General features: G+C 36.2%; 1 protein-coding gene and 1 long non-coding RNA gene across 9 annotated transcripts in view; one reads left to right on the top strand and one right to left on the bottom strand.

The window, feature by feature from the left end:
* LOC126869222 (regulating synaptic membrane exocytosis protein 1) overlaps nt 1-19,000 on the bottom strand; it is a 153,166-nt gene that overhangs the window by 57,268 nt on the left and 76,898 nt on the right. For 5 of the 6 annotated variants that reach the window (XR_007690845.1, XR_007690846.1, XR_007690847.1 and 2 more), the window contains 6 exons: nt 17,078-17,159; nt 16,528-16,669; nt 13,665-13,919; nt 5,396-5,555; nt 4,160-4,459; nt 800-1,007 (listed from right to left, as the gene is read on the bottom strand). Coding sequence is in view for 2 of the 6 variants with exons in the window: in XM_050625472.1 (XP_050481429.1) it covers nt 800-1,007; nt 4,160-4,459; nt 5,396-5,555; nt 13,665-13,919; nt 16,528-16,669; nt 17,078-17,159 (1,147 nt within the window). In the remaining 4 variants the exon portion in view is untranslated. The remainder of the gene's footprint in view (nt 1-799; nt 1,008-4,159; nt 4,460-5,395; nt 5,556-13,664; nt 13,920-16,527; nt 16,670-17,077; nt 17,160-19,000) is intronic. The other variant, XM_050625473.1, reaches the window with a different exon arrangement.
* The window catches only part of LOC126869249 (uncharacterized), a 144,646-nt gene that overhangs the window by 59,502 nt on the left and 66,144 nt on the right, over nt 1-19,000 (top strand). The gene's annotated exons all lie outside the window — the stretch shown is intronic.

Below are 19,000 nucleotides of genomic sequence, written 5' to 3'. Positions count from 1 at the left end.
TCATTTGGAGTTTCGAGAACTGTAATTATAAACGCTGATCCACCTTTTTCAAACTCTGTATTACATGTCTAAAATACGAAGTACACATGTAAATACGTAAAAACAGACAATCTTATTTTATATTTGCCTTTCATTCATTGGCCAATATGGAAACGATGCGATGATCGAAAAACGATAACATGAAATATTTAAAAAAACACTTGTGAGGAGATTAAACTTTATTTGCAGTAGCTGGCATTAACATTCAAACATTGTACCTCCCAAGATATTTCTATTACATATGTATTTTTTACGATAGCATTCGTCGCTTCATTATCTTCTGATTCACTGGAACGAATATTCATACTTGGTATATATTATATTTCGTTTGTATAGTGCACGTAATTGTTCAACTAACGAACGTAAAATTCAATATGCTGAAATTTTTGTATAAAAAGCAATATACTCCTTAACGAAATATTATAATGTTGCGTATAACGAATATCTATGTTGTACTGTATTTATTATCAAGTATAATCAATATATTGTCAAGCGCATACTTTCTAAAATATAACAACATTTCAAAGTATCTAGATAGTTTTATTCAGGATAGAGGATATTTTACAAACTTTATAATGCTTGAAATTAATCTATCGATAATCCTCGGCATAAATTAGAAATTCGAAACTCGTTTCCAACAGTTAGAATAGCTGAAGGATAGCCCGCTATTATCCCCAAATTTATTCCCTATAAAATTATTCCAGGGAAGCCACTTAATTTGTGCAGGGAAGCATTATTAAATAGATAATATAATACTCACAGTTGAGAGCCTCTTCGTCTAGTGCGACGTTCCTCGTCAGGGCCTAAAACAGACGGAGGCACCACCTTTGGCGAAACCACTGCCACAGGAGATGCTTCCAAGTTCATCATACTCTCATCTTCAGCTCCGACTTCATAGGGCATCACCGGCTTCACTGCTCGAAACGATGATCTACGAACGGTCGGTCTTTCCTCTGGTTTCCTGCCACCTGGGAGAAAGAAATTTTCATTTGTACGACCGCCTTTATATGTTCATTTAATAACAGCAGTATTATTCTACGGATATATTAAAGTTATCAGAGTTAAGTTACAGCGGCGGCGAATAAAAATTCAGATAAAATTTAATATTATAATATTTCTGAGATGGAATTAAATTCCCTAAATGCCTTAAATACCCTAAGATTAAGTAACCTAATTCAAATGTAATCCAAACTGTCGTGGTCTCTTATGGCCCAAAGGTATTACTCAAGGGTTAATCCCTCGTGTTTACTATGTCAGAAACAACTTTCGAGTTATTAATAATTTAAAACACTTTTTGCTATGCATCGCTCATCGTTCAAACCGGTTTGATATTTTATTGCAAGAAAAGCTCCTGTTTTTAATAATGAACAAATCTTAAGTTACTTTTACCTATAGTTAATTATGAACAATTTATTCGTTCGGTTTGTTTAATTATTTCAGAAAATTCTGCAACTATGCCCCATGGATATAGCCGTGTAATCATACTGTTGACTTTTAACCGCTATGATGGATCAAGCATCTTCATTACGTAAAAAGAAAGGAATAAGTTCAAGGATGAGAAAATTATAGAGGTATTTTTAGCAACTTTATATCCTGACACGCATACTGTCGTTCAAGGATCGAATGAATAATTTTCGCAATTACGATCGAATCTCCTTAACCTGCTTCCGTAAAGGGTTTAAACCGAATTAAAGCCTCAAATACCGCGTAACAAGCGCGTAAATTAATTAGAACGATGTTCACCTCGTTACAAAGTATTTCGACCATTAGAGATTAAAGTTTGAGTTAGAGATCCGACCAAAATTAAACGAAGTTAGGCCCGGGCCACCTTATGGACATAGATGTGACTAACTAGGAGCCACGCTTCCTGAAGGCAGCTAAACTCGATTACATGTCCACGAGACTTTCGTCCGGTCTCGTAAGGATCGCAAAAGGCACCGCTGAGATAATCGAATGGTCTGTCCTTTTGTAACTATCCTACGGCGATCCCTGCGGTCGGTCACAGGATGACATACTCTTATGTCTAACCACCATGACAAATATCACATCTGGGAACAATTTAAACACATTAACTTGGTCGGACCACGTTCGTATATTTTATATATATATAAATGGAAGTAAGGTAAGGCAAAAAGAAACGATAAATTCGAGACAATGAATAAATTGGAGATTCGGTAACAAAGATATCCATTATTATCTGGTATCTTATAATGCAAATGTTTCGATTGTGTATCAATGTTTCACTATGTAAATTTGCTTCCACTTTGATATGCTATTATTTCGTTCCTTCTTATCGTTGATCTGAATTTCAGTATAGAATAATATTATATTATATATATTTTGTAATTTCTGGTAATAGTATTTAATTTAAGATGTTAATCATATAATGAATTCTCCATTCAGAGGCGCTCTACTTTCTCGTGCGTCATTTTATTTCTATTTAAAGCAAATTACATTATATTTTCACGGACTAAAATCATCTAATTAAAATTGATCTATCCTTATTAATTTCTTAGTTTCAATTACTATGAAAGTTTAAAAAACGACTTAATGCTGACAGGTTAATTAAAAGCTTTCTAAAATATTCCAAAATTAATGTTTCAAAAATAAATGCTTTAATATTCTGAATGATTTTCATGATTGATTACGCTGTACGTGACTATTCACCGCCATTTTCAATATATCTGCTCAGTACGTTAACATCAAACGGTATTAATATTTAAATACACGAGATACGAACGTCAAAGAGACAATTATCGAATTTTCATACTTCGTTTCACTAAATTTAATTTCATCGCGATCGTTGTTCCATTAAAATGACAAAGATGCAGTGCACGCAACGCGGTTAATAATCGGCATTCACTGAGTGCGTTATATCATAATGGAAAACTGCAATTTATCAACTACTTACATATGACGCCCTTTAATTAAAACAAGAATTAATTAATGCAGCCGCTGTGTCATAAATTTTCCATGATCCTCAGCTTCATAATATCAAATACGTGGTGAAAAATTACGTTAATACACTTAATTACTAAATCGGCATGCGTTCCCTTCCTGCTTTCGAATATTCTGCAGTTAACGAGATCGAAATTTTATTATTGCACGTTGCAGCCGTGACAACATTTGTATCGTAAATTGTATAAAGTTCGTAAATTCTAGAAGTTAGAAATGTCAGAAATCGATGTTTTCTAAATAATTTCATTGCAATAATATTGCATAATATTTCATAATATTGCGTAATACAGCCCCTCTTTGCCTAATGAAAGTTTAATCGTAAAAAATATCGTGAATTGTCAGAGCTTACGCATAGTCGAATATCTCGATTTTAAAAAATGGAGAAAATCAATCACGCGAAAGAATCTAATAGCACAACGTCGATTGCTTCAAAAGAAATTTAAGAAATTCTATGGAGTGCGATCAATGATTTTCATAGATTCTAAGAAAATATATAATAACAATGAGATATTTAAATACGTTAAATACGCTATACTTAAATACGTTGTAATGGTTTTGTAGAACACTGCGTGAAGCGTGATGTGAAACTTTCAAGAATAATATCGTGGAGAACATTTTTATACGCTTTTCCCATATGCGATGCGGCTTGAAAATTGCATAGCCACACGTCTATAGTTTTCAACACGATCGTTATTACTTGTCAGGTACATGTAACATATCGATTCCCGTGAGGGGAGTGACGTCACACATGCGTGACGGTAGTAATTTTTCATTTTATAACAACATAAATAAAAGAAGTTTATTAATTACAGACCAATGGCATGTACGTGCAGTAAAACCTCCATAATCTTAACGCCTACTATTCTAAACGTTCCACGGTCCTCTGTTAATATTTAATATGAAACTGGTAGCAGATGCGCTAATACTTTGTGTGCGACAGTACCAGAAAAGAGAGCGATAGTATTAGCTGTCCAAAATGAAACAGAAGATGCTTTATTTAGCTTTAGAAACCAAAAAAAAAAAATAATAATAATAATAAAAACGGAAAAATGACACAAATGAAAAAGTGTATACAAAATCGGATTTGTACGCGCCCCGCTCACTACCAACGATATTACATTTACGTGTGCCGACGATAACGTGTTGATACAACGCGATTTACCTTGCGCTGAGATCGACGCTCTTTGTTGAGCCGCTGCGATGGCCATGGCGTTAAGTCCACCGGCTCCTGGTGTGGCATACACGTCGTAGGCTGATGCCCGTCTCGGTAGTTGCACAGGAAGCCCTAAACCAGGTTCCGGATGAGCGTGTTGTCCTCCACCCCCAGACATAGCCGCCACGTTCTTCATTTCGTCGTCGTACGATCTCTGTCTGGTCATTCTACGAGCTGTACTACTTGGACGACGTACATGCCTTCGACGTTCTTCCTCCTCGTCCGGATTCAATATATCCGGTAGCTCTCCTAATGGGACACGAAAGGTCGTTATGGTTTTGTGGAACTCACGTTTTACAGCGAAATATTCAGATAAGATATAAAACATAATCGGTTTAGAAAATTTAGTAGGCCAGACGTTCTGAATATATTCAGATCGCGATTGCAAATAACGATTTCTAAATGTTGCGAATCGAAACATTAAAAATAGTATCGTACAAAGACACATGGAATATTAACATGAGTTATGTCTGAGTTATCATCTGACAAATTATTTCCAGAACGAACATCAAATTAATACTCTTCTACCATTTGACATAGTATAAAATTAATGAAACTTTTTCTCATAAACGTTAATATTATCGTTTTAACAACGTACGAAATACATTACCATATTTCGTAGCAAACAGTTTAATAATCGAGCCCAGAACAATAATTACTACGCTTTTATTTACTAATGAAGAGTTTCTAATAAAGTGTATATATAACGCGTATGTTTATTATTTCAAATACGAATATGAATCATATACTTCATAAGATATCTGCTGTTATCGTCAGTAACATTGAATGAAACGTATCGTTGTTACATTCCACGCGATATTCAATATCCTACGTAAATTTATTCGCTCAAGAAAAGGAAAAGGGGGAAACAACGCGACTAAGAATTAATTCAATTTGTCTATAAAAAGCTTCAATATCCCTTTATATTTCTACGAGTTCCATATAAACCCATGTTTCGTTATTCTATAATAGAAAGATAAAGATTGCTTGAAAGAAGACTTCAGAAAATAACATTTCCTAAAATTGGATCACCTGCAGCTGGAAATAGCTATTCCGCGTTTATTTCGAAAAGAAGAGAAACGACTGACAGAGGAGAACATGGTTACAAAGAGTAAAAAGAAGAAGAGAAAAGAACAGAGAAAAGAAGAAAAGAAAGGAATTTAAATCGTGAACAAAGATTCTTACCACCGACAGAAGATGCTACGACAGCGACCCTCTGGGGACTGGTGGCCCTACCCCTATCGACCTGGTGACGATCCGGCGAGGTCGCCCTAGACCTGATGTTGCGATCCAGGTCCCTTTCCCATCTGAGCTCGTCGCGGCGTTCTCCTGCAACCTTTCGAAACTATAACATTACGACACACAGATTAGAGTTTCACAGGGAGTGACACCATTGCGTGAAGGAGTTATGACTGTTGGCGTGACAGTGCTCACATCGGGGAGTGTATCGTACACTGATACGAGAAGCTATGAGTACGCGGGGAACTGATATGTCTGGAAAATATTGAATGATGAACTAGTTACGACTGCGTTCATACGATTACTCTATTTCTTCTCTCAGTTCTGTCTCTACTTTCTTCGCTTTCTTGTCGTTTGTTTTTATTCTCGAGATACGCTTTCCAAATCTAATCGACATTTGACAGCGATCATGAAACGATTTATCGTTCAAATAATTTTAATTTTCTTTGAATTTTCACGAAACTAAAATTATGTTCATTTTTCTTAACGAACAGCAACTTAATGCCATTTTTAATAAAAAGAGGAAAAAAGTAACTGCTGATAGACATAAATACTTTAATTCGGAACTATTATTTCGTTTGGAAAATTAATTAACTTCGCTACTGTACTCTTTCATAAATCATTAAGAACAATCAATAATATTACGCTATTCGTCAAGTATTGTACAATTAACGCATTCGTACCATACGGTGCGAGTACGCAATAACAAAAAAATTATTGGAAAATTTATTGATTTCTACTGTATCACAAGCCTCATTAGCGACAAAGCTAGCAGCGTTTCGATTGGTCTTGTATAAAAACTTCGTAAGTTCTTAAGGATACGAACAATTATGAAAAGTTATGGAAATCCATGTAAAATATATTACCATAATTTACTTTCTTAAACTCGCTTGTAAAATTAAATTGTATTACTATCGCATACCTATCATTAGCTAGAAAAGTTTGGAGATACTGTTGATACTGTCGATATCTATTTTTCGTAGCGCTAATAAAATAATTCTAATGAATATATTGAAAATATAATAAGACAAAAATATAATCGGCAATATTTGAGTGAAGCACAAAACTGGAGTGGAAAAAAAGAAGTAAATGGAATTAAAGAAGTAAGAGAAATAGGTCATTCACTGTCAGACGCAGTTTGCATCCAATATGATAGAAACCACATTTCTATAGTTTCTCATTTAAAAATTACTTCTGTTCAAAAATATTCAGATCAATAACACATTTTTAGAGGCATATAATTTTCTACAATTTTTTTCTTTTTTTGAGAACTTTTTATTATTTATACGAGACTAATGAATATGTTCTTGTAATTATACTATGAATAATTTTGTTGTTCTATACAAAAGCTTAAATAATAAATTCCGTAAATTGCAATACGTTCTCTTTTTCATGCAAATTGTCTAATAAATAAGTATTTCGAAAATGAGCTGGATTTATTATTCAAAGGAAATCACGATTTTCATTAAATGCTGAACAATAAACTAACGAAGATATGCGCTGGTCCATTTCATATCCCATAAAAAAAAAACTTGTAAGGAATGGAATTTTTACTTCGAGAAAAAGTTAAGCAGTAACTGAACTTTCTAGACCAAATTACTTCCAAGTTTATTTCTACCCTTGTCATATAAAGTTGAGTAATTGAAAATTATCTCCATTTATTCCTTTCGTATTTTCTACAAAGAAAATAACTCGAGTTTAACTACTATTATACTAGTAACTACTTTGTACTCTTAACTACCTATACTGGTATACTACTGTCACAAGATTTCTTAAATATTTTCTGTACAGAGCTTTCGTTTGAAAGATTTCCACCTAAATACCTCGAAGGCAATGCATTTTCAGGGAAAATATCGAATGCAAAAATCTCACGGTTTCGAGGGAACAATGCAATTTGTGCTATTTTTCTGTGACTGGTTGGTCTTTACCAAGATTATTTGAAGATCGATTTCCATTTCAAATAGAAACTTGTATATTGTCTTTTGCAGAATCCTATCCTACGAGAGAAAAGAGGAAACTTTGCGTTTAACATTTTTTTCTTATTAGACTTCAATTTAGAAAGATGTTTCATAAAATAAGAATTTTTTTATATTCACAACTCGTAAATTAGAGGATGGAGAACTGTGAGATACGAACTACGCTTACTTAATTCTTCGGTAATGATTACATGATAAGGTGAAATGAAAATTCCACTTTTTTATACGATCTTCTAATTACTAGCGCAATTTTTCACATCTTTTATGCTTCTATACGAAGAATAATCGAATCTTGTTTTATATAATCTCTACTTCTCGCTTTAAATTTATCAAACGTCTTAAAAATGCTTCAGGAGTAAAAATACGTAGAAACAATTTTTTATCACGAAAGGGAGACAGGATACAACGATGACGTATGTACAAGCCGATCAGCTATTTATCTCGAGCAGATTTATTATTCGCTGTTTCAGACTTTGCGTTTATCACGCATCGAATCCCGGTAACCAGATCCCATAAACAATCCCCGGCAACGGCTACAGGATCTTTCCGAGCTGTTCGAACTCTTCAAATTTGTAACTTGTTGTCAGGAAACGTCAGTTAGGGGAGACAATTACTGACGTTGCCATGGCGAGATTGAAAGGCTCGGTGGAAAAGGGAGAGCCGTGGAGTGAGAAGAAAATATAGGAAATCCGTTTCCCAACGGCGATGCCGATGTCACCATATCGGAACAAGTGCACGTGCACACAGCCGTTTTACGAAATCGAAGAAACGTCGTTATTTACGACGAGCTTTACCTGATTCCTACGTTTGACACCGATTTATCCAAAGAATTATTATTCATGTTTCTCCAATTAATTATCTATGGCATCTCTCCTGAAACTGGTCTGTCGAATCGATTTTCGGATTTCGGTGCCGAAGCTACGAGCTGACGACCGGCTGTTCCAATTCGAGGCGTAATCGAGGAAATTGCGTCAAATTTTAACGGAATCGCGGGATCTAATTTTCAGATTCCCCTCGCTAACGCCGGTCGTTCGACGCCGGTACTTCAGCCCCGATAAATTTGTCGCGAACTGTTACGCCGGGGTTCGTGTGTGCTTCGCGTGCTTACGTCACCAACCTGTTTCGGTCGAGGATACGCCACTATACATTATTCATAAGTTTGGTAAACCGTTAATTTGTGTACTAACGATCCTGTGCATTCTTTATCCGCGACTGCAGCCGATCTACGTACATCTCAACAGATGTACTTTCATTGATTGCGCAATAAATTACGACGAAGAGAGGCTGTTCCGATTCATCGAATAATGTTAGGTTCTTCGGAAAAATCGTAGCTTTTCTGGCGTTCTGATTTATTTTTCGCTGGTATGGAAGAACAAACAACGTGAGAATAAAATGTGTTGGGCCTCGTTTCATCCTACGAGTGTATACCTGTGCGTACAAATGAAATTTGATGGAATTTTGCTTTAATAAAAATAGTCCTTTTACAGAACCTACTAGTCGTAACCATTCGACTGACTTTCGCATGCAAGATAACCGATCCTGTCGATTATCCATTCCCCTTCAGTCGGCAATTAGTCAAATACGCGTGTACTTGACAAGCTTTTAAACTCGATTTTTTCGGAGACAAAGCCTCCAATGGAATCCTGTGGATTTTGATTTTCATCTTGTATCAATCCTTCATGCCACGAATTTAGGATCGCGTATATAAATTAATAGAATTTATTACAAAGCACGAAGGAAAACTTGAAATCACTACGAGAGAATTAGGTGAAGATAATGCTCGGAGGATTTCGTTCTACAAAAGGCTACAAAGGGTTTAACCATTTCAAGAACGAAACTCAAAGAAGTTCTAGGCGCGATTACGTGGGAAACGCGAATCGAAAATTGGAGAAATGAGTAAGGAAATAGAAAAATGTATTTCGTACTAATTCTCTTGTTACACAGAGATTGAATTCGGTCCCTTTGTTATTGGCAACCGCTAATTTCCGGCTGTGTACCGAGCAAAGATTTAAAGAAGCAGAATCTGCGATTCGCGACCTCTTTTCACTTTCTTGTTCCCTTTTTTCGACCGATTTCCGGATTTACCGTAACCCGACGCTCTCAATCCCTAGCCTGCCATCCCCTCCTCGCGTGGCCTCGTCCCTGATTTCAATTTCATTCCACTTTCTTTCGTTTCCGCAGTCGTTTCCAATGAAATGAGATTCTGCCGATTCTTCTCTCGGCTGACAAAAACGATTTCCAATAAATTCTTAGGATCGAAAGCGCGACTGTTCCCTTATTCTTAGCTCCTCTCCCTCTCCCTTTTTCTCTTTCTCTCAATTTGCACACTTTGTATGGATCTCTTATTGCCTGCGTTTCTCTATCCGAGGAACACTTACAGATTGCATTATGATTGCTACGAATGAAGCCATTAATTGCCAGTTTTCCTTTGCAAATTCTTACACAACCGTAGAGGTCGCAATGAGTTTTTTAGAAGCGCGTGCTACGAAATCAAATTGAACGAAGATGACAGAATGAAACAATCATTAGTTGATTTTCCTTTAACTTGTTGATTTCAGCCTCACTTTGAAACTAAAAAGAGATATTTTGATATAAAATACTATATATGTATAGGGGCTATACTTGAGTAGCAACGGGGCAAAATGTAAATGTAAAATGTAAAGGAATCCGATAAAATGTTTCATGTTCAAATATCTTTGAACTAACGACTTTCCCAAAGTAATATTTCCAAAGAAATAGGAGATAAAAGTACCAGCACGATAATACGTGGTCGCATTCGCGAACTGCATACGTGCTCGTAAATATATAATAATAACATAGAAAGAATAGACCACTTAAAATCATTCGATTGCATCTCGTTGTCTTCCTTTGAACTTTGACCCACTTTAACAATGCAGATAGCATCTAACTGTTAAAGTTTCGTAAAACGCTCTATAAAGGAATTGGTACCCGAATGAAGATTAAAAAAGGAAAGTAACTATTTTATACCAACGAACAGTGTTGTTCGATTAAAATCGTTAAAACGTTGTGTCCATTTTAGACATTTCTAGCAAGATAGTTTGTTGTACTTGTGTTTAATTATCGACAAGCATTTACATTGTTAGATAAGTTGACGTTTTCAAACATTTAGTGAACACTACAATTCCTAGCAAAAAAAAGTCTAGCAAACCGCGTGCTAATTCTGTAATTTCAACTTCAGTGTCAACATTCGAAACGTAATTACTAACGTCGACACGCTCATTTAATAATTCTTCGTAAATACGCTTCTCCCAACGACAGCACTCACATAATTAACTAACGTAGTTAAATATTATCAAGTCTTACAACTCCTTCTTTATCCTCTGCAACCTGCGTCATCGTTACTGTTTAACATTACGTGGGCCGCGACGAAGCTCCACGAATGAAAAACTCCGCCGCTCGAGAACGAATGACGCAAATACGAGCTTCTGCTTCCTAGCGAGCTCTTTTCATTTTTCTTTGACGCGTCCAATTCTTCTCAGAAACTTTTAATATAGCGAATGATTTTAACAATTGGATCGGGCTGTAACATGGTTTCAAACGAATTTTAGAAAAATTGTACAGAAAAATGTTCCGCTACTCAACCAGGTTTTTCGTCGTTATAAGAAAAGAAAACTATACACAACTTCTCTGAATCATCTCGTAGTAAGGAAACATATATAAAACTATATACTTTAGACTTTATATAGTGTTTATTATTTATTTTATTTATTAAACTTTATTTATTAAATTTAATTTATTAAAAAATACGCGAGCGAAAATATAAATATCTATCGAGTGTTCTCGTAATCAACGTAGAATGACGAAAATAAAATTCGAAAATCAGAAACACTCACGATGCTCAAATTAATTGCAAACCAGAGTCTAATGTTTTTTTTTTTAATTTTGCCTAATAAAGTTGATAAAATCGTACATGTGAAAATCTATTTGCAATTGAACATACTTACACGTTAGTAGCATCAAATGACACATAAACGAGAATTATATTTAATTAATCAAGAAACGTTTTCGTGAAACACGGAGGCGCATGATCCCTCAAAGGCACGACCTTCAAAGCCTCAATCTTCAAAGCAGTTGTCTCAAAGCTAGCGTTCGCGTCCTATTTCTTGTAACGAACATCCACTTGCTCTCCGACTTCCAGTTAAGTTTCAACTAGAATATCTGTACTTTAAGGGAAACCATACACCCCGAAGTTCTAATTTATTATACGAACCGTGGATGGTTAACGAGTCGCCGTATAATATAATTTCTAAATGTCACCTTCCTAAAACAATTTTTGCCGCGTGCTCTTTGCCCAAGGTCTTGTCGGGCGAAACTTTTTGTTCGCCATCGTAACTCGTTTCGAAACTTCGTTAATGACTCCTGCAGAAGATCGTAGATAGTAAAATGACCGTCTTCTACGAAGATGAAATTAGTCAGGGATATCTCTTATGCCTCCATGGTACTCGTTAACGAGTGCCATTTAGCAATGATTTAGTCGAAAGATCTCTCGCAGCTGGAAAATTAACTGCTTCAATTTTATAAAGCGTAACTGCACGCTTAACTGCAAAAGTAAATAGAGACACGATTTTGGTAATACGAAATTAATCGACGGATGTATCTAATCTTAAAATTGCATCTCTGCATAAAAAAAAGAGTGAACTTGTATCGTCGTATCCTTCTGCCTCGTACGTAAGCAGTAAAAAAAAAAAGAATAACGAAAGAAGTTAAGAAATCAGCTTTGTTTCCTGTGCTTATCATAAACCATGCCAATGAAGACCGATCTTTGACAAAATGTTTCTCGTTATGAGATATTTTATCATTCGCGAGGTTTGTCAAATTATGACAGTCTATTAGATCAAATCATTGGAGAAAGCGTATCTCGAGTGAAACACATATGAAAAAGAAAACGTTTGTAAATATTCTACTAATCTATTATCAATCTTAACGAAACATTCAACCCTTCATAGCTGCGACAACTATAGTCCCGATTACAAGCGTCCATACGATCCATACTATTTCGCCTATGAAATCTCCAAGTTGGAATATTGGAAGATCACGCGAAGAGAGAATTCCGGATGATTATTTTGCGATCGAGAAAAGAACTGGACGAAGCATACTTTCGAAGCATAAGACACGTTGCAACGTACAGACATGCATCTAGCGACGGAGCATCATATTGCGAGACAAATAACCCACGTTGACATCCAGACTAAATAAAATTGCTGGAGGCGAGCGTGCTAGATAGCACTGGTATACCGCCAACCGATCAAAGCACAGCTGCTGGCAATGTTCAGTTCTCGACCGCAAACAGTTACTTACAGTCAGCTAGTGAAGGGTTAATGTTTCCTTTACTTTGATTATTCGAGATAATAATAGGATTAACGCGCTATCGATTGCAAGTAGGACGTTATTTCTGCTGTAGCTAACCAAAAATAGATCATTCTCTGCTAGAGAGTTAGAAACACTTAAGATATCGCGTCGTTAGATCGAAAAAGAATGTGACGGTTTGATTTATACAATCGCAAATTATTATACAGTTGCTTCGTTAATATTTTTCTAATTTCTTCTAATATGATTTACGTAGAAATTAGTATAGTTCTTTCTGTTGCTCTTCTAACGTATGGACGTTTATTGTGTTTCGAATTGAACATAATAATAAATCACTTTCTAATTAAATAAATAAATAGTAAAGGCATATGGGATGCAAGAGGAGCATTCTAAGCTCCACTTTACGTTGTCAGTTCTAAATCTGAAGGTTAAATACGAGAGATGTGAAGCTTGATGATTGAAAAAGCGTATATTGTAGCATATAAGAATATACCAAAAAGAAATATATCTATCCTTCCTAGTCTGGAAGAAAAGAGCTACGGAAAATAAACGAGAAGAGGTAAAATATACCTAGAAAATTGAATTATTTCGTTGCTGAATCGAAGCGAAAAATATTGACGTTTCATCTGTATAACTCGATATTTTCAATACAAGTATCACAAGTATAACACGATAGTTAGAAGGATGGAAAATAAAATACCAAAGTAATTATTACAAATATTTTTGCAGAAGATATTCATCAAAATCTCCATTCAAACTTGCAATCGATACCATACATCCTTTCTCAAGCATGACCGATTGAAATGAATACGATGCACAAAATAGATGTGGCAATGTATTCTGTTTCATTGTCGAGAAGCACGATTGTTTGAGAAGCACAACTCAGAGACGTCACATAACGGCCGACTTACCTTTTCGAGTTCCTTTAAACTCGCGGGTGACACATCCGAATGCCTCCTGAGTTCCGGGCTCCTCGGGGGTGCCAATCCGGAACCGAGACCGCCGATTTGACTTCCGCTCTGACAGCCGAGTCTCGCGTCGCTATGCCTTCTCTGGAGAGCCTCTAAAACTGGCACCTCGAGTAAGGAATCGGTCGATTCCTGTGTCACGATCGGCTGGTCCCGAGACGCGAGTTTTCGTCGACACACGCTGCACCGCCAGGACGACTGAAAAAACATGCTCGTGAAACTTTCACGCTGGCCAATCGATCCCAAGCGACGAATAAAACGCTCTCTGACCAACCGATAAACGATGTCGTCTGTTCGATCAGATATTCGATTCGATGGAACACCTTTTGTGTAAGCAGCGACTGCACGGCAAGTTTCACTATCGGTCTACGTAGATTTGTTAATAAAAAGCAAAATATAAGGATTATTCAGTTTTTGAACTGGTACCTCTATTTTATATACAGCGACCCACAAAAGTGTTTTAATATTTGCCATAGAAAAGTCTTTTATGGATACGTTTTGCGTATCGTGCAAAATCTTTCGAAGCTTTATTAGCGCGTAGTCTGCGCATTTGTTTGCATCTATACGAGATTTAGGTGTGCAAAAATACGTAGAATATGCAAAGTATCGGGGCTGCAATAATTTTTGACAGGTATAGCAAATGTCTATATTGATTCTGTCTTTTTACTTGTATTTATAAAGGTGTAAATTATTGCATAGACATATGCACTTTGATCATGAGACACGATTATGATTATCGTGTTAAGAGAGGTATAAATTTGTATTAACATCTATCTGTCAGTGTAATCGATGAGTGTAATCTGACTGTACGTGAATTCGCGAATTGCCAACGAAATAATTAAAAATTCATATCTAGAAGGATGCGTTCCACATAAATCATCAGTGGCAATCTACCATAGCGCAAAACCGTCGAGGCACGTATGATCCAGCTTTGATTAATTTTAAAGCTGTTTGGTCGAACGAGTCGAGAGGACTAACCGAACGTACGTCGAATAAACACAGGTAACAGGGAAAAATAAGAAAGCACGAAGAATGGCTGATAGAGAGGCATCGCGAGAAATGGGGCGAACGAATATAAATAGAAGACGAAAACGAAACGTATAAAACGAAACGACGAAGACAGAGGGAAAAAGAAGATGTAAAAATGAATATAGAATATTCAATGAGGGAAAATGATAAAACGAAATTAAAAAGAATATAATGACAATGGCGAAGGGAATATAAAAATGAAAAAAATGGAAATAGGTAAAAGAAGATTAGAATAAATTGCATTGTGCATCCGTTAGGCTATTATCTCGCTTTTTTAAATCTTCCTGATATTCGAGATAGATGGAAACAGGGATAACGATAATTAAAAATGGCGGTGAACCAATGGCGTAACTATCATCGACACAGAGATAGACGATATTGATTATTTTATAAAATTTATATATCAAAATAAACGAACAGATTTTCCGTATCTAATAGAATGCCAAATTGCGTTTGTGAAAATCTGATGCAGAGAAATATTTCTATTCGTATCTTTTATATTAAAACAATAAAGAAAGGCGTATTTGAAAAAATAAAGAACCGTATGCCTTTACGCGAATTGCCTTGCTTCCTCTAATTAAAAACAAATGTGCAGCCACGAACATCGTTGACGGTGGCATTCATAGAAAATTAAACGGCATAAAAGTCGTGCATACGCCGTTGCAAAGAATTCTCCTTTCCTACTTTAGCCTCTATTTCGCGCAGTGTACAAGCTATATCTACCGTTTCGAATAAATGCTTCTCATTTCTGTGCCGCTTTAATTACTCGATTATTGATTTTGATGCCGCCGCTTATTTTTCTTAACAGATATACAATATGCGACTTAAGATGTTCACAATTGCAGATTTATTCCTCGGTAATATCTAAGATCAATCATAAGCGTAGAGAAAAAGATCAATCAATCTGAAGTATTTTCATGTCATTTCGTGTCTTTGATATTAAGTTATTTAAATACTAAATGTTTCGACGAAACTGCAAGTTTATTTAAAAGAAAGATACCGCGAGTTGTTCGATCGAAGTATTCGTAGTTGCTCTCTGCGACTTTAAGCCATCTGTCAGGCAAGTAATGAATTCCATCACTGGAAAATGTCGTGTCTTTGGACAAGATGGAATCGTCAGGGCGTCGAGAAAGCAGGACTTTCTGTGAGATCATTTCGTGTCAACGTAGACCACACGCTGTTTTCGCGGCAAAAGAGATCGCAACGTTTGTGACGTGTTGCGGCAGCCAGCTTATTCACCACACGTTACTCCTTCGAATACCACTTGTTCCGATCGATGCAACACGCCTTATACGATACACAATTTCAATTAGCCAATAAGATACAAAAATGACTCGACGTTTGGATCTCTTCCAAAGATGCTGCATTTTGCTGCGATGAAATTCATCACTTGCCTGGTAGATGGCTTAAAGTCATAGAAAACAACGGCGAACACCTTTTGATTGAACAACCTGCTGCATTGCTTTCCAGATAAACCTCGAGCTTTGGCAAAAGATTTGCATCATTCATTTGTACACCTGTATTTAACGCGGTTCCTCGATCCTTTCTTTGGACGCAGCCAAAGATCGTACATCGTTCGACCATTCACTGAATGTGTCCTATACATTCCACGAAATCTTTCGAATGCACTTTTGTCGTAGGTAGAAATTATCGGAATTATCGGATGGCAGGTATCCGAAATTAATTGCCGGAGTTATCGATTGATCGTCCCGAAATAGATTTGGCTATAACGCAAGAGAAAGAGAGAGAGAGAGGGAGAGAGATTTGAAACGCCTACCGGATCGTCGGAATTCGTTGTCGTTGAATAGCAAGCGCAGTCCTCGCAAACTTTGTGTTGGCACTCGCAGCAGATTCTCGAGGCTTCTTCAGGCGCGAACGACTTCCGACACACTCGGCAATCGTCCCCGGTTTTCGACTTCCTGAAACGTCCAAGTTAACAGACCGTTGAAGTTTTCGTGTTCGAGAATTCCCCTAAGACGAATACGTTTGCATCCGAATACGGTCAACCATCGGGTTTTGAAGCAAACAGTCGTCCGGTTCTATGAACTTTCCGAGACTAATGTATTATTTGCTGTTATGTATTATGTTCTAGTTATTTGCAAGCTTTAAATTTCATGTATCGAGTATGCGAGCTTTCTCGCGCCAACTTTTGTCATAATATTCTATGGATACAAATAAGAAAATATGTCACGCGGAGCTCTATATAGCGAACTTTTACATTTGGTTTCAATATTTTAGTGCATGTAGGGCATTCGGCTATTTTAAATTATTCAATTCGCCGTATTCAGATGGTCGAAATTTTAGCATTTATTACTGAAAATACTCACGTTTTCGTTGATTCTGTCGTCGTTTCTTCCTTGGGCTGTGTCTCTTCAACTGGTGTAACCTTAGCGGGACCAAATTTTGTCACTAGGAAGTAGAAACAAACCGAGGTAGGTAATCAATGTGTAGGTAAATACAATTTCAACAAATTGCATAAAATTTATTAAACAACCGTATAATATTCCAAAATTATATGATATTACTATCCAAAATTACTATCAACACGTAACATATATTCTCGTCTTTTTATCTTCTAAAAGATCGTGAAGAAATTACCGTAAAGGGAAATGCACGGATGATGTGAACAATTTTGTACCTTCCTCTATTTTCTCTAGAAATTCTTGAATAACATAATTCAAAGAACACCATTAACTCTGACCATATGAATAATGTGTAATTGTTAAGGAATAAAAGTACATTAAAAATTACAATATATATTATAATAAAAAATTGTTCTGAATGTGTCAAATCCCAAATTCGTATTGTGTCAGTTCATAAAGATAAAATCGTAAGGAAAGGTACGTGTAAAGTAAAAGCGTAATGTAAATTATGAAATATCCAGAACTTTAAAACGACAAGCATCCTGTTTATTAAACTGAAGCAAACGAAGCACAGTAGTAGTGGCGTATCATAAGAGATACGATATTTAGACCGATTAATACTCCTTTGTTCTCAACTTCTATCGGATTGTACACTGCAATAAGCTCTAAAAACAAAACGTAGCCAACACGTACTACAAGTTATACGGAAGCTTGCTTTGTGAGATTACTGTTGAAAATTCACGAGGGCCACCGATAAAGAGACTTGCAAATTTCTGTACAGGGAAAAACTCAACTTGCAGATGTAAGTAAAAACGTTGATTGCGATGCAGTTGTTCAAAGCGAATATCGTACACTAACATTCTCAAATTTCAATAACTCGATTATGTGTATAAAAACCGATCTCTAATTTTTTCCCGTTTTTAGTTGATTTAGAATCGTATAACGTTGGTTTACTGATAGAATCGTATAACGCTAGTTTTTATAGAAAATTATTATTAAATTCATAAAGTCAAAAGCATTTCTCCTCGTCTTTCCGCGAAATGAACAGATTCGTGTATCATATGAAATTGAAATTGTTTATTTAGGATTTGCTGAGCTCTACATTGAAATAAACGATACGTCAAGGTATTAGCCCGGGATTAAATCGTGATAGTCTTTCTATCACTTTGAAACAACCTTCTCTATCTCGTATAAGAGCATTATCTGTCTATAACTTGAGAACCAAACAGGATAATGATAATAACATGTTATTAAATAATAAATATTATCCTGTGTTAAATAAAAATGAACCAAAACTAACTGAAACCTCTTTTTGGAAGACGACATTAATCTATTTGTAAGTTTACCTTCTCCTTTGCACCGAAGGAAGGTAGAGAAGTCTCTCGTTCCGTCTCGAAAAAAAGCCTACCCCTTAATGCCATTATCTGCGGATTATTTAACGAGTCTCAGTTAGCTAAGCTCTCAAGCCAATAGAAGCTTAAACTCATTATTGCCGCGGTCCGGGATACTCGAGGGCGTAAAAGGGCGTAGCTGAAAATGCGGTCAAATCGTAACCAACGTTCGTGTAAATCTTTAAACTGACGAAGAGTTAGGCCCGTAATTACCGCCGCCGGCATAGTCCTCCGGTATACTTGTTAAAAAGTTGGCCGAAAGGGGAAAAGTAAGTAGAAGACGCTGACGAAGCTACCTTCACGAAGAAAAATGGTTGCGCATCTTATAAATGTGCCCAGAACAGGAAAGCTTACTTTAATTTAGAGGAAAATTAGTATTCCGGGGATTTTCAGATCGCTCATTCTGATGGCCCTCGAATGGCGATAACGAAAAACAAAACGACCAGTCCAAGCGTAAAGGATAATTCATGTTAAAAGAGCTTTGAGAAGTTCGTGA

The sequence above is a fragment of the Bombus huntii genome, chromosome 9 (assembly GCF_024542735.1).
Source record: "Bombus huntii isolate Logan2020A chromosome 9, iyBomHunt1.1, whole genome shotgun sequence".
Taxonomy (NCBI): domain Eukaryota; kingdom Metazoa; phylum Arthropoda; class Insecta; order Hymenoptera; family Apidae; genus Bombus; species Bombus huntii.
This window is presented reverse-complemented; position numbering and strand designations above follow the sequence as displayed.